Raw genomic sequence first — 23,162 nt, forward strand, 5'->3', positions numbered from 1 at the left:
TCCTTTACAATAATCCTGTTCGCAAACGCCAATGTTTAGATAAAGATGAAACACCAGAACCGACCATAGATCACCTGTCTATTTGGTGGGATATGGCCGGTATTGTTTATTATGAGCTTCTGGAACCAAACCAGACGATAACTGCTGACTATTATTCCCATCAGCTATCAAACCTTAATGAGGCACTTAACAATAATCGACGTCTTTAGTGAATAGACACAAAGTTTTGTTTCACCAAAACAACACACTGCCTTGCGGTAACTTTAGGCAAGCTGAACGAGCTCGAATGGGAGCTAATGCCGCATCTACCATACACTCCGGATATTGCACCTTGTGATTATCACCTTTTCCGTGGACTTCAAACGCATATGAGTAACAAGAACTACTCCTCAAAAGAAGCTATAAAAAGGGATATCGAAGAGTATTTTGGCTCCAAGGACAAACAATTTTTTGAGCAGGGAATTAAAAATTTACCTAAACGTTAGGAAGACATTGTAAATAATGAAGGAAAATATATTATTGATTAATAAATACTTTAAACTTCTTTTTTTTAATTTTAAAACCACCTTCAAAAAACGCACGAACTTATGGACTGATCTGAAATATATACAATATATATCTTTTCTTTAATTAAAACTGTTTTTAACAAATCATAACAATATACGAAATATGTACATATATCTTTTTTTAATTTTAAATTTTTTTGTAATTTAGAGCTTTTTCAGAATTCCTCTGAACATATTTTTATACAAAAGGGTATCATTTTAGACATCGATCTGTAAACATTTGATACCAAATTGACGAGAAAGAGCATGTTTGGAAGTGGAAATGGAAATTCATTAAAAGTTTTCAAAACGTTGGCGGCAGGATAAATATTGAATAAACAGAATAAAATATTTGATGTATATTTTGTTTTGCCATAGAAGAAATAAAGGAAGAGACATCAAGAAAAACGTAATTTTTTCTGGTCAACCTAAGACACCTGCGTACTTACACATACAAGTGTACAATATAATATGCAAATGTAAACATATTGAAACACTTTTTTTTTTACCCCTGCAGGGTAAAATCGTACAAATTGACGAATTTTTTGTTTAGCACTAGCGCTTATACAGCAAATAATGTACAAATTTGTATCAGATAAAAATAAACAGGAATAGTAACAAATATTCATGCCATGTTGCTTAAGACTGTGTTTGTAAAAATAGGACACTTTTTTCAACCATTTCAAATACTATGATATATATATATATATTTTTTTTTAAGTGCTTAAGACCCCAGTCTGTCTCTCCTTGTCCACATGTGCCAGGTTCCTCTGCCCTGCATCGTCACAACATCAAAGTATTACTCTCTTATGTCCCTTTGTATCGAATTTAGCCAGGTCGATTGTGGCCTTCCTTTTTTTCTTGTTTGCCCAGTTATGTTCATAGGGAGTATGATGATGTGATCTTCGTCTCTACGTATTACGCATTTAGTTTGGCCCCGCGATAGTTTCCACATTTCTCTACATCTCCTTTACTTTTGTATATTGGTATCAGGTAGTTATTTCTCCATACATTCTGAATACGGTCTTTTTCTTATATTTTGGTAAACAGATCCCTTAGCCATTTTACTCCTTAAATACCACATTACTTCCATACTTCCGCTAGTATCGGGTAGGGTCCACAGCTTTTGTTTTTTCTCATTTTGTTGATAACTAGCGTTATTTCCACTTCTTAAATTTCCTCAATTGGCTCTAAGACTGAACTACCTAATTGAAAAGTTTTGCCCTTAATGTATTCCGTAGTTTTGATATCGATAGCATTCATCTGCTTCTTTTTAGAAGTTGTATATATTAGTTTTTCAGCTCCGGATTTGTTCAGCTTTTCGTATACATCTTTAAGTGTTTCTTTTTGGCTTTAGCTACCTCAACTTTTGCCTGCTTTTGGCTACTTGGTATAGCTCTTTGAATTCCTCGTTCTGTAGATTTTGCCATTCTTGAAAAGTATCTTTCTTTTTCCTTAACGTACCTTCTCGTAGACTATTTATCCACCACAAGTTGTTTTTATCATTTTTGTTGTGAAGTAGATCTTTTGACTGTTTAACAATTGAAAACGAGGAAGGATGTAGGGCAAATAGTTCTTCGTGGAGCATATCGCTTTTCTTTGATTAGAATTTGATTAGAAAACGAAGGTTACCATACATCTATTCTGTACTCCCAACACAAAAGTGAGAGAACATACAATGGCAGAGCTCATTTTAAAAGCTCACCAGAATCTCTATGTATTGTATATTCACCATTAGAAAATAGTATACTTTCAAAAGGATCTAGTGGTCTGCCAGGCTTACAGTACGCCACGCAAAAGGTACTACTTATAAAAAACTAAAACGATTTTTTTGAGACTCTGTCAACTATTTTGTCAACTATGATTTGAGTACATGAACTTTGACTATTTGATCCCTTCCAGAAGAAGATTCCTGCACCCGACTATGTTACATTCTCGTAAACGCAAAGTTTGGCATTATCCCCAATCAATAAATGCATTGACACATAAAATCAAATTTTAATATTAATTTTTTTATTCCAATCAAAAATGTATCCCGTAATGAGTTAGTCAATACGTCTCGATTCACGCTTGATGTCTCTTTGATATTTCAAACTGAAAGTATGTTTTTGATATTAGAGCTGTGCAAAATACAGCTCTAGCAAGGCCCTCGTGTATTACGTCGGTTTGCAAATCGATTCAAAAATAAATAAGCAGTTACACGGTATTTTTCCTTGATTCCACTATAAGTATTTCAATAAATGGCAGCTCGAAAATGTAAAGGAATGCCTGAAACTTGCAGAGATTATTGAGTATATTCTCAGTTATTAATGAAGGGAATAAGGAGAAAATGAACTGAGGGGGGTTTTTGACAGATAATACAAAACTAAAATTTTCTCAGAAAGCTTGTCCTTACTTCCTCAGAAGTTTTGAACAAAAAAAATAAAATTTTATACCAAAAAAGTGTTTTTAATATATATAATATATTTTGTGTACAAAAATTACAAAAAACTAAAAATTTCTTAGGAAGCTCACTCAAAAATTGTGAACAAAAAATTAAATTATAAAATTGTTAAAAGCAACCATAGATATTTGATTTAGAAAATTTAACCCAAAATTTTCAACAAATTGTTTATAATTTCAAACAATGTTCATGAACAAACCCCAAAATTATTAAATTTTTTTTTTCAAAATGCCTCTGCTCAAAACTACTTCTTACTATGCTAAATCCCGCAAATAAACCAATTCGCAGAAAAATTCAAGACCATATCCATAACACTTGGACTGCTAAACATAGAATCGCTTAGATATATTGAAATGTAATGCATAAATTTGGCTGCTAAAACAAAATTTAGTCACTTTTTTTATTAAAAAAAAGTATCCTTACTATATAAAGTACGAAACACTTAAACACAAAAAAATGGCGAACTTAAAACTTTATGAAGCAACCATTTTTAACTGTCTGGCCTTGATTACAATTTTATTGATCACTTGTTAATTAAAAAAGAGAAAAGTCGGGCCATTGAATTAACATTAACAACAAAGCGAACGTATAGCAAAAAAACATTTATTTGTTTTAAGTAATCATTAACATAGAAACTTTTGTAAAACTGTTAATATTATTTAACCAAATTAATCGGAAACTTACAAAAAAAAATATTCTTAAGAATCTAGGGCAACTTTCCCGGTAACCTTGTATAGTTGATATATACGCTTTATCAACATTTACCAAATAATGTGGCCTCGATTCTTTAATTATATCAGGTCAGTCCATAAGTTCGTGCGTTTTTTAAAAGTGGTTTTAAAATTAATAAAAACTATGTTTAATGTATTTATTAATCAATAATATATATTCCTTTATAATTCATAATGTCTTCCTAACGTTTAGGCAAATTTTTAATTCCCTGCTCAAAAAATTGTTTGTCCTTGGAGCCAAAATACGCTTCGATATCTCTCTTTTTAGCTTCTTTTGAGGAGTAGTTCTTGTTACTCACATGGGATTGAAGTCCACGGAAAAGGTGATAATTACAAAGTGCAATATCCAGTATGGTGGAGGCGGCATTAGCTCCCATCCGAGCTCGTTCAGCTTGCCTAATGTTTTTTTAAGTGCTTCATTCAGGTTTGACAGCTGATGGGAATAATAATCAGGAGTTATCCTCTGGTTTGGTTCCAGAAGTTCGTAATAAACAATACCGGCCATATCCCATCCAATAGACAGGGGAATCTTCTTGGGATGAAGGCCATCTCTAGGGGTCGGTTCTGGTGTTTCATCTTTATCCAACCATTGGCGTTTGCGAACAGGATTATTGTAAAGGACCCATTTTTCATCACCAGTAACGATACGGTTCAAAAAACCCATTTTCCCAGCTTTGAAACCTTCCTTGAATTAAACCAGGTGCCTGTGAACTGTTCCATATCGACTGTCAAATTTGGCTCAGCTTCCACGAGTTCGAGCAAGGCGTCGGAGTTAAAGACTTCAGGACGACCAGCGCGCGAGGCATCCTTCACGTCGCAGTTACTACTTCGAAATTTGGAAAACCACTTTTGCGCAGTCCTTACACTCATGGTATCCTCTCCGTGAACAGTGTTTATTTCTGCAGCAGCCGTTGTTACATTTTTACCACTTTTATAAAAAAAATACAAAATATGTCTCTTATACGCGTTTGAAGATTCCATTTTATTTTTTAACAACACGTGCTTCTATCCGCGATTAAAATCACTTGTTGAATGCACAAAGAAAAGAAAATATAAATAATTAGTTCCGTTATATTCCGCGAATAATTTTTTGTATGCAAAAATCGTACAAAAGTGACATTATGGGTAAAATACGCACGAACTTATGGACTGACCTGATATTAACGAATATTGGCATGCATTTTTCACCACATTCCTAGAAGTGTTTGTGTAAAATTCGCTTTTGTGGCAAATGGCACCATGGCCGAGTGGTCGAATATTGTCGAATGGCACAGTTTCTAGTAGATTTTCATGCAGGATTTACTACCAAGGCATATACATATGTTATGTAAATAAATATCACTTTGCTTTATACTTTACACTGTTCTACCTATACACTGTTATATGTATACATACTCATATTGCTTATGCAGACTTATTTTAAGCGCTCACACCTGTGAATTCTATGAGCAGGACTAGCAACATTGAAAACGCCTTTAATGCCGTATGAGCTATTTGTACTCGGAAGCTCATAATATGTATTATGTGTATATATTTGCGGGAAGATAGACGACATATGGTTATATATGTATGAGCACATATGTAGATACAAACATTTACACTTAATGCTGCTTGGTTGGTTGCTTTACCACTACTCTATGTGGTAGTACTTTTTGAGTTTGAGCAATGAATAGTTTCTATTTTGTAATGGCAATCATCCGTATTAAATAGCCTGTTTGTGAAAGACATTATGATGGCCCGTGTATTGTGGCAGGTTATACACACATTATGGCCACAATGGGAAGGAAATATGTTCATTCAGTTAGCCACTAAAAGCATTGTGGGCCATTGTATCTTTCAATCAACCATGTAGTATAATAGTAGATGAGATGATATTAAATTTGAGATGAGATGAGGTATAGAGATTTATTATGGAAATATATTAGAAGCACTGAAATATATCCAAAGTGCTCAAAAGGTGTGAAGTCTTCGCACCAAATGAAGAGGTTTGTGCATTTAATAGTAGCCTATGAAAGAGACTTCTTTTCAATTTCAAACGTTTATTAACAAAAAATGGTTACAAATTTAATCTTCAAAATAATAGCCATCGCTAGCGACAAATTTTTCCCATCTCTCAAGCAATTTGTGGATGCCGCGCCAAAAAAATTGGCCGTCTTTGGCCGCAAACCAATCATCGAGCCATTTTTTGGCTTCTTCGTGAGAAGTGAAGCGCTGCTCGGAAAGTGCATGGCCCATCGATGCAAACAAATTATAATCGGAAGGCGCCAAGTCTGGTGAGCAAGCCGCATGCAGCAGCGGTTCCCAATCGTACGTCTCCACCAATTCCCGGGTCGCTCTTGTTCGATGTGGCGGTGCATTGTCATCAAGAATATTACTTTGTCACGCCGATCGGCATATTCTGGGCGTTTTTGGTGTATAGCGCTGTTCAAAGAGACAGCTGTGCCCGAGACAGTGGGGCAGCTGTTCAATGCACCAGTTATTGCCAAGCAGGCTGGTCAAAACTACCAAATAGTTGTTTAGTAGTGATTTCTTTGGCTTTCGGCCACCTGATATGGGAGATATAGGTTATGATGGGTCTACATCCAATCAGATCGTATACATCCAATGAATCATTTAAGAGTCTATACTGCATGTTCTGCTATAGAGGCTCACATGGCTCTAAGGGCTTTTTATATTCCCGTTTTGAGGTGAGAGTTCCAATTTAGACGATTATCTACGATATTATCTATGATATCAACGATAATTATTTGGTGAGAGCAACATTTAGTTTACCCTTATAGGTAAAATTAATTAACTAAATTTTAAATATAAGTTACTTCGTATTGAATAAAATAAACTAACTGTACAGACAAACTCGTTTGTTTGTCCGGCGGCAATGCTGAGAAAAACGGTTTGAATTCAATGAACTCCAAAAGTGTACTGTTTTATTTTTAATGTAGGCTTGCTTATATACATACACATATACTTAATTCTAAAGGTTCTAATTCTAATTTGGTCCCCTTTAATCACCTAATGTTCAAGGTTGGTACCCTTTAATCACCTGATGTTCAAGGTTGCGGGAATGCAATGCAGGGGCGGATCAAGTGATGCGGTCAAAAGGGCGCTCATAATATGACCAATCATGTGCAGGGGCGGATCAAAGGATGCGGTCAAAAAGGGCGCATATAATGTGACCAAACATCCCGGGCCCGTTGAAATGTATTTCAAGCAGGTAGTACAGCTATTTTATGACCCAGAATTGACGACGTAGTAATGCCACCAGTGCTTTAGCACCTGCATGGTAATGCATGATGTGTAAATGTCGAATATAGAGCTCCACGAAGTGGCATTTTCCTGGCAATATGATAGGGTGTTTCTGAAAATCTGCCAAATCTGCTAGCTCAAGACGCCCACCAACTAGTAGTAGACGAAAACCACCATGAATCTGCAGAAACGGGTTGAGAAATTTAAGTTGCCCAGATATTGTTTTGTTTTGGTTGATCAGCCGTATTTCGTCAGCGAAGTGCTGTTGTTGCACATTCCAAACAATGCACCACAGCGCTTGCTTCAAATCTTGAGGTGATAGAGTTCCTTTGTCTAGGTGAGTTTCAAGCGGCCTGCTTGTTAATTGATGAAAACGAAATAGCCAGGCTACAACTCGTAAGCAATGATTGTATGTACTGTTTCTCTCAAGCACCTTCAAAATGTAGTTTTCTTCGATGACTGCTTTAAAAGCTGACTTACGTTTTTCTCGAGAAACTTCTTCCATATCGAGTTGGCCACATTGATTGCTGGGCCAGTTTTCAGGTTCAAGTTGTAAGAATGATGGTCCTGAAAACCAAATTGAATTGCTTAGTTCAAGTGCAGTACAGCCTCGTGACACGATATCAGCCGGGTTGCACTTTGTTGGGACATGCCGCCAACTTGCATCTGCTGTGAGATCTTGAATCTCTGACACTCGATTACCGACGAATGTTGATAGGGTAGCTGAGTGCAGTTCAAGCCAATGTAGCACAATTTGTGAATCAGTCCACAGAAACACAGTGGTGTTGGCGTTGAATAGAGGTTTTATTTTTGCTAGTAGACGTGCCAACAGCAAGGCGCCACACAACTCGAGTTTAGGTAGCGATTGCTTCTTAATTGGAGCTACACGCGACTTGGCAGTCAAAAGGGTGACAGTAGGTTTGCCTTCTGTTGATTTCGAGCGAAGATAAATAGCACAGCCATAGGCTCGAATGGACGAGTCACAAAACCCATGAATTTGTAAAGAGTTGTGATTTGTTGATCCAGAATACCTTGGAACTGAGAGCGTACTCAGATGAGCTATGTCCTTGAGAAATCGTTCCCATGCCGTTTGTAGGTTCTGCGGCACCGACTCGTCCCAATTCAGCTTCAAAAGCCATATTTCTTGTAATATGATCTTTGCAGTAATAATAACCGGAGCGAGAAGTCCCAAAGGATCGAAAAGCGCTGATGCAATAGATAAGATTGATCTCTTAGTTCCACGTCCATTTACAGTTTGTTTCGACTGAAAAGAAAATAAGAAAATATCTCGTATTTGATCCCATTTTATACCTAAAGTGCTCGTTGTAAAACTTTCGTCGATATTTAAATCTTTCATGGTGTCATCTTCTCGAAATTTATGGTGGTTTGAATGCCACTTCGCCAAGGGGAAACAACCACGCCTCAGTATCTCCGTGACTTCGTATTTGATTCGCGATAGCTCTGCCAGGGTATCGGCACCGCATAAAAGATCATCAACGTAGAATGACGTTTTAATTGTGCTGGCACCGAGCGCATACTCTGATTCGTATGCATCAGCAATGTAGTTTAGGCTCTGTACAGCGAGATAAGGAGCGGACGCCGTACCATATGTTACCGTGTTTAACTGGTAAGTGCGTATTTCATCGTGGGGCGTACTTCTCCATGAGATGTATTGGAATTTGCGATCGTTTTTATCCACCAAAATTTGTCTATACATCTTTACGATATCAGCAGTAAGTGTGTAACGATATAATCGAAACCGTAGTAGCAAGATGTATAGATCGTTCTGCAGAGTAGGCCCCACAGCAAGAATATCGTTGAGCGATCTTTGGGTTGTACTCTTGCAGGAGGCGTCGAATACTACCCTGAGTTTAGTTGTTGTGCTAGTTGGCTTCAGGACGTAATGATGAGGCACATAGTAATGTGAATTATCGAAATCCACATTTTCAACGATGCTCATATGCCCAAGGCGGGAATACTCTTCCATAAATGCGATGTATCGTTGGTGAAGGTCAGGACAGCGCGTTATATGCCGCTCCTGAGCAATAAATCTTCGAAGTGCAGTTGCGTACGACTGGCCAAGACAATGAGGGGCCTCTTTAAACGGTAGCTTGACAACAACTCTCCCCTCGACGTTTCTCTGCACGGTTTGCATGTAACTTTGTTCACAATTCCTTTGCTCAGTGGTCCACATGTCTGCCTTTGATGGTTCATCCAGCTTCCAGAGGCGTTGCAAATTTGCATCCACTGATTCCTCAACCGACAGTAGGCAAATTGATGATGAATTCTCTATAGGTCGTTGATATCGGCCAGAGACGACCCAACCTAATAAAGTCTTCTGTAGTGACGGTAACCCAGGTGCTAACTTTATTTGCCCAATAGACAGGATGTCGAAAAAGATTTCTGTGCCGATGAGTAGGTCTACACGTGTTGGCTTGAAGAAATTTTCGTCGGCGAGTTCAATGTTAGCAGGCAAGTTCCAAGATGTGATATTAAATTCAGCCTCTGGCTGATAAGCGATTTGCGAGGTAACATGGAACGATAATGGTGTCTCATAGTCACACATTCGAGATTTGACAGTGGCTGATGTCTTGTGTTTGATGTTTGTTACCGAGTCCCCAATGCTCTGGATTTCAGCGTGGTGCCTTTCCCTTGGGAGGCGTAATTTTCGGGAAAACTCCTCGGTAATAAAATTTACTTGGGAGCAGGAGTCGAGTAGCGCTCTACCCAACTGAAAACAGCCAGACGCATCTCGGATGAGTACCACTGCAGTTGCTAGTATGACTTGGTCTTGTGGCGATTTTTCTTGATGTGTGTGCGCAGCTGCAGTACTTACAGGTTGCGTTGGTTGCTCAAGTGATGATGTAGGAAGCGATACTGACTGCATTTTGTTTGAAGTAGGAGCACGATGAAGTAGGCTGTGATGAGAACGAGCACAATGTTTACATCTGAATGCGGACGAGCAATGTGCTAGTTGGTGTTTATTAGATAAACAATTTAGGCACAGACCTAACCTTTTAACCTCCTTGAAGCGGTCAGCAATCTCCATTTGCTTGAAGCGAGAGCAACTGCCAATCAAGTGGTCTGAATTAGAACATAATGCGCAAGGGCGATTTGTACATGAAAACGAATAGCCCTTACGTGGCGGCTTATTCCTGTTTTCCTGTTTGTAGCTGAATTTTCCAGAATCACCAAACGAGAGGGAGCCCGATGCTGACTCTAAAAACTGACAGCGTCGTTCAAGAACCTTTGCGCACTGTTCCCAAGATGGTAGCGATGTGAAGTCTAACGACTCCTTCCACTTGTTTTGCGTTTCTTCATCAACCTTGTCCATTACAAGGTGAATGAGCAGTAAATGCGAAATGTTTTTATCAGAGCCGATTGACAACAGCGAACTATAAAGTGCAGACACGTTGTCGACCAAACTTTGTAACTGAGAAGCACCACCCTTTGCAGCAGAAGGCAGCTCGAATAACGACTTGATGGTTTCCATGAAGATGAGCGTGCTATTGTCGTAACGGGACTTTAATCTGTCTAATGCCTTTGAGTAGTTCTCGCTGGTGATTTGGAACGCCTTCACAGTCTCCAAGGCCTGTCCTTGTAAACAATTGAGGAGATGGTTGAACTTCTCAATATTAGACAGCGATGACTCATTTCCGATGACGTGCATGAATGATGCGATGAAATTTTTATATTCCGAGTACCTTCCACAGAATACGGGTAGCTTTAATGCTGGTATTTTTGAATGCGAGACAGGAATTGCTGCTGTTGATTCACGGAACGTTGAGTTGTGTTCATCTTCACCGAGCTGCATTTGGATGTTTGAACGGATGGTGACGTAGAGGTCTTCCAGGTCACCCCGACCATTGTCTTCTGGATCGAGCTTCTCGATTTGCGTTTGATAGCCCAATCCTTGCTTAAAATAGGAATCTAAAATTCCGAGTCGACACTTGAGTTCGATGGGCGAAAGTATTTTTCCAGTTTTACTTTCGCTTGTCTCCACTATTGTCCTTATGCGGGACATGTTTTTCCGGGTTAGTAAGCGCTGCTGCTTGACTTCTTCCAGCGACATGATTCACCAAATAAATTTTGCGAAAAGGTATGGATGTGTGAATTGCGAAATAACAAAACGATGAAAATGCTGAGCCGAAAAATATTTGGTGGTTGGTGAATCACTGCAGTAAAACTTAAGTTGTATGCCAAACAGCAGAAGTTGACAATAATCCACGGTTGCGAAAAATGTAATTGCTGAACCGATATTTACTCCGTTATCAGCGATTGCCACTAAAAATTAAGACACACTATATATCGTGCCCCACGTTGGGCGCCAGAAAATGTACAGACAAACTCGTTTGTTTGTCCGGCGGCAATGCTGAGAAAAACGGTTTGAATTCAATGAACTCCAAAAGTGTACTGTTTTATTTTTAATGTAGGCTTGCTTATATACATACACATATACTTAATTCTAAAGGTTCTAATTCTAATTTGGTCCCCTTTAATCACCTAATGTTCAAGGTTGGTACCCTTTAATCACCTGATGTTCAAGGTTGCGGGAATGCAATGCAGGGGCGGATCAAGTGATGCGGTCAAAAGGGCGCTCATAATATGACCAATCATGTGCAGGGGCGGATCAAAGGATGCGGTCAAAAAGGGCGCATATAATGTGACCAAACACTAACTAAAGTAAAAAAAATGAAGAAATCAAAGAAAAATTTAATGAAATGTTCACAAAAAAAAGTATTAAATACTATTCAGAAACCAAAAGATTAAACTCAAGGAAGAGAATGTAAAATTGTTAGAACTTGTTTGTTTAGACCCACTTAATGGCGCTGGGTAGTCACTTTTTTTAATGAATTGGAAAGTCTCAATACTGTAGAAAAGTGGAATCTTCTAATATGCTTGAAAAGTGCGCACTGGTTTTAGGAGAGATAAAGATAAGTTCCCCAAGAGGCATCACAACCAGATATGATTGTGTCATGTAGTGAACAACCCCTTCAACCTAACTTAACCTAACGTAATATCCTTCCAGCTCGATAAATTCCATATCTTAAGCCAAAACAGCCAAGTACGTATTCTATGGATTCCATTTCTGGGAAGGGACCAGGAAAGCGGCGTCCTCTCTATTTATAGACCCACACATTTTGTGTCATAGGAAAGATAACTTATTTTCTCTTGTTCAGAAAATAGAAGAAAGGCAAAGAAGATCATACTGGGACAATCTACTACTACAATCTACAATCTACTACTCGCAGTCCCTATCAATGATTTGCAATTGGCAATTTCAACCTAAATCGATTTAAAGGATGTATTGGAATTAAATAAGAATAATTTTAGAATTATTATAGAACTCTAACGGGGCATTGTAGATTGAATTACCTTCTTACGAACCTGGGAATATACTCCATTCGAACTTGCAGTTTCTGTAGGGCGGAAGAAGAAACCGTGCTGAGGGCATGCCCAGCATTGATGCATAAGCGGCACAAACAGCTGGATAAACATATTTCATCAGAGGAAATGCAATAAAGTAGCAATACTATAATTTATGGAGAAAGTTAGGCTCAGAGAAACGCCAGAACTCATGGTCTTGTGCCCCCAATTGACTTTCCAACTCGAGGTGCCAAATCCCATTACAATAATAATGAACTCCCAACACTGCCAAAAAAAGGTTTAAATAAAATTTTCAAAAAAATAAAGCTGAATACTCAAAATGTTTTTGAAAACTCTGACTAAAAACCTTGAAAGTTTGATGAAATTTTTTTTTTCTTAATTTGCGCAAAGTTTGAAACCTGGATTCATATTAAATTTTCTTTAAACCTGCACACTCGAAATTGGTTTGAAAATTCTGATTAAAACCATGAAAAGTTATTGTTTTTTTTTAAATTTGCACAAAGTTTGAAACTTGTATTTATTTTTATTTACTTTAGAACAGCATACTCGACGGTTTTCTGAAGATTCTGATTAAAAAGTGGGAAATATTACTGAAGATTTTATTAATTTTTTTTTTTTAATTTGCTGCATACTTGAAAATTGTTTAAAGACTCTGATTTAAAAGTTTGAAATTTTGAAGCACACTTTTTGCATTTTTTTTTTTTTAATATTTTTTTCTAATTTGGATTTATGTGGTTTTTGTAGAGGAATTAACTATATTTTCATAAAATTTACTAAAATTAAATAAAAAATTAAAAAATTGTCAAAACAAAATTAGTCCATGTACCATAATAATTGTTGTCTATGTTTTACAGCATCTGTTTCATTATTTAGTAGCCACACCTCGTACCATCCAGTATACAATAGGTTTTTCTGTCCCTTCCGGCTGAATTTAACTTTGAAGTTGAACAACTACTCGTATGACTAACCGATGGCTAATTTACAGAATTTCCATTTATTACTTCTATTTTGTTGCAAATGTATTTAATGTTAATGAAAAACTTCGTTACTGGAAAGCACACGCAGTACTCATAAACTTTTCCAATAAAAGTACTCAAACTTTGAATGGGCACTAAGTAATTAAAATACCCAAAATTCGGATATTCAAATTTGTGTAGCAAAATTTAAATTGAAGCAGCTTCAGAATTTCCGTAGGCTACCTTCTCTATACACATCCATGGTGTTGGTACTATAGATATTTAGCATAAATTTGTATATGTATGCGAGTGCACTGTTTGCGCTCGCGGCATTATTCCTACGCTCAACTAATTCATCACGTGCCTGCTTACTTAGCGCGACTCCATTGCATTAATCAAATTTCACCGAAAATATGCTTTTATCGCGTAGGAATAAGCCGCAACGAGTGGTACCATTTTCTAAAATCTATTTAAACAGAAATTCCCTGAATGTTCAATGGGTAAGTGGGTACAGTGCAATTTAGTAGCACAAAAGCGTACTTTTCAATCCAAAAGTAGTTAGGGTGTTCATAATGACATTTATTCACAACCATGAACATTAAGTTTGTGAAATTTATTTAAACGCAACCACAACGTCTATGTATATATGAGTGTATGTAGCTCGCTATCCATTAGATGCGTGCATTCGAAGACGCATTCGGCTGGTGCTCAATGCCAATCCGACTAACTAACACTCAAACGCCCCACCAATTGCTTGCACTCTATGGAGCAGTCAAAGTGCATCGAGTGTGGGGTTTATGTGCTTGCAGTTGAATTTAGCGAGAAAATGCGCACTTCCGCTGTTACGAACAAAAGCCGCAAAGGCGGCAACTTGAATTAATTGCAGTGCTGTCACCTGCAGTTGCAAGCTGTTGCGCCAAGTTGTGATGCACATAAGTGGCTGGTGCTCAAAGATTTGCGTAGAGTGATTGCAATGGCTTGCCATGAAATACACAGTATTCACACATGCACACGCCCACACACACATTCAAATACACAGACACAAGTAATAGGGCACACTTGGCAAATATTAAGTACAGCTACATTTACACGTGCAGCAGTTTTCTATGTATAGTTCTAAATTTCAGCTGTCCCTTATATGCTCACACCTACATATTTACATACACACATGCTTATAGGTATATCTATATATGTATGTATTTTTCGGTATTGATTTTTTTTATTTTTCTCCTCTATTTGCACAGATTCCGTTATGGCTTCAAGTTGTTCTTCCGCTGGTGCCCCTTCGTGCATATCGGCGCTGAAACATTGAATCGTCGTGATAATATGACATCGAGATACTCATGTTCCGGTTCGCCAGATCATAATCGCATCAAACGTAATGGTAAGTGAACTGTCGCTAATAGGCTTCGCGTGTGTGTAATGTAGCTGATAATTGAAATTCTCCAATTAATTTTGCATAACTGAAAAACACTCGATTCTTCCCCTCTTCATGCATTTTTCATTCCACGCCATTTATTCAACAATTTTGTCTGATTTTCTTCCGTTCGACCACTTGGTTCTGTATTCTCTCATCCCCAGTTGTACATTTCCCAGTCAATTCATCTTTTTATGTGTCTCTTCCAGATACGCAACGATCATTTTTGTACACATGCCCGAGCTCGCCGAAAAACCGGCGCGTAGCTTCACACTATGGTAAGTGAGCAAAGATACGTATAAAAACTATTATTAAATTTTAATGTGAACGCTATTTTAATGTTATCTTAAGCTATGATTTTAAAATGCTACTTTTTATAATTTAAGAGGAGTGTGCGTCGATTACAGTTATGGCTTTGTAAATGCATGCCAAATATCAAATCTATTATTAGCCTATTGAGTACTAAGAATCAGAGCTGAATGCCAAATTAGTCGTAGGGAAAAATTGCTGTAAAATTAATTTCATAATTTGATCACTTTCTTGGGGCAGAATGGCAACCCAAACTAGGCAGACTTGGTGATATGCACCAAGAAGTACGAAATCAGTCTTCCCTCAAATCTTGAAGTTATTTTGATGCGAAAGCTGACATGAATGTTAAAAATAGGGGAAAAGATTGATATGATTCTCAAATAAGTGTAAAATCATTGATAGAAAGCAATACAAGAGAATGAGCATGCCGATGCGCTGGCCAAAACTAGTGCAATCCTATCTTCGGTCAACGTATCACTCATCCATTCCTCTTCTAGCTATATAACTAAACTCGTCAATACTATTGCTACCATTGCTTGAGAAGTTAAAATACCTTATCTAACGGTGCATTAGAAGATTAATGTGCAAGCTCATACAAATTATCATCACATTTTGTTATGGATTACAGGACATAAAAACTTTGGAAGTTGTGAAAATTTCGAAAATAAGCGACACAAAATTGATAGATACTAATTATATAGTGAAATGAGGCAGTCGTAGAAGTCGAAGTTAATTCTCAAATAAATGCCTGTCATTTAAACTTGTTTAGCTTAATTTTAGAAATTTAACTGCATCTACGATTTGTGTTAACAGCCCATAACTTCCTCTTGTGGACTAGCTGTCAACTTTTATTTATCTCTCGTCAAAGCGGCTTAGGACAACTCCTACATAGAATTTGCACGTAGACAAAGTTTTACAATATGAATTACCATCAACAAAATAAACATTTTATTTATGTATGTGTGAGTATTACTATTTGCTCTAAGTTGGTACAGTTTGCCTAGAAAGTATCCTATCAATTGTCTTTTATGTTTTCTCTTGTTAATAAAATGTTGCTATGATAAACAAGATTTTAACTAAATATAAAAAGAGTAGGAGAGTTTAAAGATTCCGAAAATTTTTGTATATATTTTATTAAATTTTATTGGAAATTTTTAAATTTTAGAAAATTCGAGTATTTTTGTTAAAGTTTTTAAAATTCTCAAAAAATTTCAACATTCTTAGAATGTTTGAAAGTTTCCAAATGCAAGTTGCAAAGACATATTTTAGCAATGTCTTTTTACAAAATAATAACAACCAAAATTAAGAAAACTTGTTTACATAACATTTTTAAAATCTTTTAAGATTTTCAAAAATCTTGCTGTTTAAAGATTTTAAAATTTACAAACAATTTCAAATTTCAATGTGCGAAGTATTTTAGCAATGTTTTTTACAAAGTAATAACATAAAAAATTAAGGTACTTTTTTTGTTAAATTTTTTTTAAATCTCAATCAAAATCAAAATTATTTTCAAAGTAATGAGATAAAAAATGGAGAAACATTTTTTTAAACTTTCGAAAATGTTTCTGTTTACAGTTTTTAAAATTACTTAAAAAAATCTTTAAAATTTTCGAAAATATCAACGTGTCTAGAAAATATTTTCGCAATGTTTGTTTACAAAGTATTAACTTAAAAAATTGAGAAACTTTCGGAAGTCTTTTTGTTTAGGATTTTCGAAGACGTTTCCTTTTCAAAAATTAAAATTTCAGTAATTTTTGTGTAAAACTCTTAAGATTGTCCAACGAGGGATGAAGTATTTTAGTATTTTTTTTTTTGAGTTTTAGAAAACTGAGAAACTTTTTGGGAATTTAAAAAACAAAAAAATTTATTTATTTTTTTTAACTTAAATTTCGAAAATTTCATTATGCGAAGATATATTGTAGCGATGTCTTTTTACAAAGTGATAACATTAAAAATTTGGAAAATTTTGTCAAAAACTTGTTTGTATAACAATTTTTTAAGCTTTCGAAGATTTGTCTCAAAAAATTACAAAATTGCCTAATGAAAATTCTCCCAAGTTTTCGAAAATCTCAATTTTCAATGTGGAGAGAAGAGTTTCAGAATTTTTTTTTAACTTTTTAAATTCTGAAAAAAAACTTTTTATTTTTTATTTAAAATCTTCGAAAATTTCAAAGTGTCGAGAAAGTATTTTTGCAATATGTTTTTGCAAAGTAATATTGGGTAGTCGAAAAAGTCTTTTCGTGTATCTAATCAAACTTCAACTCATTTTGTTTTATATTTTTAATGAACTTTATTAAACCAAATATGCACCATTTTGGTCGACCTCCTTTTGCCATTTTTCTTCTAGAGACATTATTCCATCAGCGTAAAACTTGTGTGGTTTCTCGGCGAAAAACTGCGACAAGTAATTTTCACAGGCTTCTCTTGAGCCAACTTTATTCCATTAAGGGAGTTCTGCATTGACCGAAAAAAATGGTAGTCCGATGGTACAAGGTCAGGGATATATGGTGGATGCATCAAAACTTCCCAGTTTTTGCCGAGTCATCAAAGATGTGTGTGGCCTAGCGTTGTCCTGATGGAAGACGACGCCCTTTCTGCTGATCAGTTCTGGCCGTTTTTTTTCGATTGCTTGCTTCAATCTCATCAGTTGTTGACAGTAAAGTGTAGAATCAATCGTTCGAGCAGGCTGGAGCAGCTCATAGTGGATTATTCCTTTCCAATCCCACCAAACACACAGCATAACCTTTCGAGGCGTCAATCCTGGCTTTGTGACCATTTGTTGAGCTTCACCACCCTTGCGCCATGATCTTTTTCGCACGCTATTATCGTATTTGTTCCACTTTTCGTTACTATTAGCTTCAGAAATTATTCGATTTCATTTCGTTTCAGCAAAGAATCGCAGATGTTAACTTTTTCACAGACAATTCATGTTGTACCCAAACATCGAGCTTCTTTTTGTAACCAGCCTTTTTTAAACGGTTCAAAACCGTTTGATGATGAATGTTTAGTGCCTTGGCGATGTCATAGCAGCTTATGTAACGGTCCTGGTCAATATTTTCCATAATTTCATCGACTTTTTCAACGATAGGTCGACCGGAGCGAGGTGCATCTGTCACATCGAAATTTCCAGAACGGAAGCGAGCGAACCATTGTTGTGCTTCATGAACTGATACAGCATCGACTCCGTAAACTTCACAAATTTCATTGGTGGCTTGCGTGGCATTCTTCCCTTTTTTATACAAAAATTTCAAAATATAGCGAATTTCTTCATTATTTTCACTCATTTTTGAACAGCTATAACTTTTTTTTCAACTTCTCCGAATTTAATTTTTTTTAGTTAAATGAATCTTAAAATGTCACCTTTCTAACGCCATATGATATGACACAATGTGATTGGTAGCACTGGAGATAGATGGCTCCAACGACATCTATTGACAAAATACGAAAAGACTTCTTCGACTACCCAATATTATAAAAATTGAGAAATTTTCTGTTAAAATTTTTGAAAATCTCAAAAAGAAATCAAAATTTTTTATTTAGAATTCTTAAAATTTTCAAAAATCTCAAATTACAGAATTGTGCAATATCTCTCGTAAGTTTACTTAGCTTGAAATCGGCTTATCTTGGAGTAAATTGCAGTTTCTATGTATGTACGTCTTAGTTACCTATAATTTCCTGTTATTCGTTCTGTATTACAGTCTTCAACTCTGCTAAATTTTTTGTTGCTTTCTTTGCCATATTTTCTTCAATAGCGCCAAAAATAATTTACTAATTTCATCTTGCTTCTGGGTTGATATCCAGCTAGTCTTTTAGAATTATAAAGGCGGCACACATTCACCATATGGGTTCTATTTAGCTTGGCAGCTTTATCTTGATAGAATTTAAAAGTAGGCCTGTTGGCTTAAAAAGTGCAAGTTTTATCGCTCTACTGGTTAAATTGGACTTAAAAATATATACATAGCTAATATGCGCCATCCATATGAGGGTTTTCAATTCCTCTCTTTGAGATGTAGCCCCCAATTCACTGGAAGTTTCGATTTTTATTTTTTTTTTGTTTTTAATGTATGATATATACAATACAGCGCTTTTAATATTTGTCACTGAAATGGGTAACCTCTCTCGAGAGATGAATTACACAGTCCTGCGAGGGTGAGTTTCTAGAATGGCTGTACTTGTTTCTTGTAGTTTTTTATGCGCTGAAAACGAATCTGACCTTCAAAATGCTCCATCACGTCAGGATTTTTGGTAAATGAAGCCTAAAAGGTCAAAAAATGGCCATTTTAGCCATTTTTGATCATTTTTTTGGGATAGAAAATTTTTTTTTCAATTTTCGACGAAAAAGTTGCATAGTACAACTCTTTAGCTTTAAAACCCATTTTTTGAAATTATTGTACGATTTTTTAAAAAAAAGTTATGACATTTTGAAATTAACAGTTTCAGTTACGTATACGTTGGGTATAACGTCGTACAATAATTTAAAAAATGGGTTTTAAAGCTAAAGAGTTGTACTATGCGACTTTTTCATCGAAAATTGAAAAAAAAAATTTTCTATCCCAAAAAAAATGATCAAAAATGGCTAAAATGGCCATTTTTTGACCTTTTAGGCTTCATTTACCAAAAATCCTGACGTGATGGAGTATTTTGAAGGTCAGATTCGTTTTCAGCGCATAAAAAACTACAAGAAACAAGTACAGCCATTCTAGAATCTGAAAAAAGTTAAATTTCGCAGGTGTGTGTTATTAGTGCTTCATGGTAAACAACTGCACCCCACTAATCTTCAAATCACTTGAAAAGCTGCTTGTTGGAATTTGCGGCATTTCGCCAACTTTTCAGGTAACTTCCTTTCCATCAGCTATTAGTTGAAGTAAAAAATCTCTTAATTTTTCGCTTGATATCACACTTCATTTAATTTTCATTTTCATTCTGTTTATTTTTAAATAGCATAGACTAAGGATACAAAATAACTTAAAGACAATATCTAGGGTTAAAAGAAGGGCAAAATAAAAATCGAGGCTATCCAAAATTATTTAATTTCATTACAGACTCAGTAATGGTAACCGTTAAAATTGTTTTAGTTGAAATTATTCCTACGTAAATGGTTTCAAAGAGCTAACTAATACACATTTTCTGTGATTGTGCCAACATTTGTTTCTATTGGTTAAGCAGAGCGCGTTTTGTGTCATTCAAGACTATATTGGGCCCATAAATTATTTAACCCTTTTGGTCACCTGTTCTGTTTTTTCGCACTGGTAGTAGTACTGAATATTGTAACGAATTATATATAGGGTTTTCCAAGAGTTGTTATTTTGATATTCAAAGAAAAATACTATTTTTTTTAAGATAAATGATCGGATGTTTATTTCATTATGAAGAGGAAGGTATTCCGTTAATAGTGGAAAGTAACATCAGGCAAATAACCACCACGACCACGCTTACAGGACAATATCCTTTTCATAAATTTGTTCATAACCGAATTGCAAAGTGGCTGCCCTATGTCTTCGATAGCCTCACGAATTCCATTTTTGAGATCTTGAATCCTTACTTCTGGTATGGAGCTTTTTTTTTATTATAATCGACGTATAGTATGACCCGAAGTAATGTATTGTAAAAGGTTTTCCAATAACAAGTGTTATTTTCAATAGCCCGCTATTTCGGTAGATGCCACTTTTGAAGCCGTCATTTTTTGATATTTGACAAGTGAAAACTACGCCATTAATAAAAATGGAACGATACACGCTTAAACAACGCATTGAAATTATTAAAACTCACTATAAAAATGGTGAAAATTTGGCATAGACGGTTCGTAAAACTCGAACATTTTTGGGTCATCGTGAAGCACCTTGTCGGACCGCAATACAGGAATTTTTTGAAAAAATGCGTGCTGTTGGGAAAAGTAAGTGATGTGAAGAATAAAACCTGTGCACGTCCCTCAAGAACAGCCGAAAATATTGCTGCTGTAGCCGAAAGTGTTGAAGAAAACCCAGGTTTGTCCATTCCTCGCCATTCTTTGGAATTAGGCATTCCACAAACGTCATTACATGGTATTTTGCATAAAGATTAGGGTCTTACGGCTTATCAAGTCCAGTTAACACAAGAACTCAAGCCGGCCGATCATCAGCAACGTCATGTCTTTGCTGATTGAGTCGTTGAAATGCATGAAAATGATCCGGAATTCCATCCAAAAAGCATCTTGAGTGATGAGACCCATTTCCACCTCGGTGGTTTCGTCAACAAGCAAAATTGTCGGATATGAGGCTCAGAAAATCCAAGAGTTATTGTTGAAAAGCCTCTCTATCGTCAACGTGTGACTGTTTGGTGCAGTTATAGTCCGGCGGAGTCATTAGACCTTACCCTTTCGAAAATGAAGCTGGAGGAATAGCTACGGTGAATGGATTGCGCTATCGAGCGATGATTAACGATTTTTTATGGTCGAAATTGGATGGTATTGATCTAGACAACGTTTATTTTCAACAAGACGGCGCTACGTGCCACAAAAGCACGAAAAACCCTTTATTTAGCAAGATTTTCAAAAAATCACAAAAACAAAAAAATGTATGAACCATAAATTTATTTACACGAGAAGACGTAAAAAACGTTCTATTCACATTTGTAGGAATACTTTATTGGCAAACGATATCTGTTACCCAAAGCCAGCAAGCAGCATGTCTGTCACAAGCAGATTTATGTCACCAACATAGACAACGTGTTGAGCCACTGCCCATTCGTGTTGTACATTTATCTCTAAGTGGCTGCGGACATCGACTTGGCGTTAGGACTTCCTTTTTTGTTTGTTTTGAAGCACAAAAGAACCTCTGGGCTGGCTGGATTAAATGGAATACTTGGGAATAAATGCTTGCCTGTACTTGGCAGCTGTGCTAAGCTATTAACTATTGTACAGATTAACATAGGCATGTACAGGGGGCTTGTATGAATATTTCCATGGTTTTTGTATTGTTACTTCAGAACGTAGAAATTATCTTAGACATTGAGTTGGGCGGCTTCCAAATCCTAATCCATCCGCTTATACGCCCACACTTTGTATGAGGTGTTTATGTACATATATTTATTTCCTTTAGTGATATATACATACATATTATCCACTTTCAGGCATGCTGCGCAGTTCCACAATACTATCCCATCGAGATCCAATACGACACTCTGCGCCAATTGGCTCTAACAACTCCGGCGTATATCATCAGCGCTTCAGCATTAGTAATTGCAACAACAGTCATGAGCTTACATCACTGACTTCGCTTAGCGGTGCGCCGGGTATAGGACACTATGGGTTCGTAATAAAAGCGGACCCCATTAAAGGAGCCATGCGAAATGGTGGCACACAACAGGTCGCCATTCCTCCACGACAATTGTGGCCAGCGACTGCAGAAAAACCCGACACACAACCGGACACACCACCAATACTATCTACAGTTGTTGGTGTTGATGTTAGTGTCGACGCAACAAATGTAACTGCCATATCTTGACAGTACGATCGCACGCGCAGCTTCAACAGCAAGAGCAGGAGTAATGGCGTCAAAGCAGTTGAAGAACGTGACGTGGGCTATGGCGGAAGCGGTTTGGATAGCTTGGCATACAAAAATGTTAACGGTAGTACAAAAGTGTTTGATTTGAATAATAGTAGCAACAGCATTAGCAACGGCAACAATAACAACAACCACAGAGCAAAAGATCCTATGCGAAATGGTAGCACAATAGGGACGGTAACTGAAACAAAAAATGCAACAACAACGTTACTATCCACAAATACTCCACGTGGCATTTTTGTCTCAGCAACAACGGATGATAAGACATGGCTGTAAATTAAGTGCATAGGATAGAGTTAAGAAAAAGTTTACTTGGCAGTTAGATACATACTTCATAACTGGATCGGCTACTCATTCTGCATTAGGGGAGTATGCACAGTTTGTCATGATTGTGGTTGTGAGAGATACAAACAGGTAGAGTTTATTTACACCTAGCACTATGCAATTGAGTTGAGGTAGAGTTTATTTACACCTAGCACTATTGCACTAATTCTAGCACCAAATGAGGCTAGTATGTCAAGAGGAAACATTTTTAGGTTATGAAGAGAAATTTTCGTACAAAGATAGGCATACCCCAAGAGAAAACGAT

The 23,162-nt window shown here is 36.5% G+C and overlaps 1 protein-coding gene across 1 annotated transcript in view; it reads left to right on the forward strand.

Moving 5' to 3' along the window:
* LOC129236075 (tachykinin-like peptides receptor 99D) overlaps positions 1-22,740 on the forward strand; it is a 60,582-nt gene extending 37,842 nt beyond the window's left edge. Inside the window, exons 7-9 of the mRNA XM_054870277.1 lie at positions 14,551-14,690; positions 14,933-15,001; positions 22,140-22,740. Of these exons, the coding sequence (XP_054726252.1) occupies positions 14,551-14,690; positions 14,933-15,001; positions 22,140-22,513 (583 nt within the window). The 3' untranslated portion in view covers positions 22,514-22,740. The remainder of the gene's footprint in view (positions 1-14,550; positions 14,691-14,932; positions 15,002-22,139) is intronic.
* Positions 22,741-23,162: the final 422 nt, after the last annotated feature.

Source organism: Anastrepha obliqua, chromosome 1 (assembly GCF_027943255.1).
Source record: "Anastrepha obliqua isolate idAnaObli1 chromosome 1, idAnaObli1_1.0, whole genome shotgun sequence".
Classification (NCBI taxonomy): Eukaryota; Metazoa; Arthropoda; class Insecta; order Diptera; family Tephritidae; genus Anastrepha; species Anastrepha obliqua.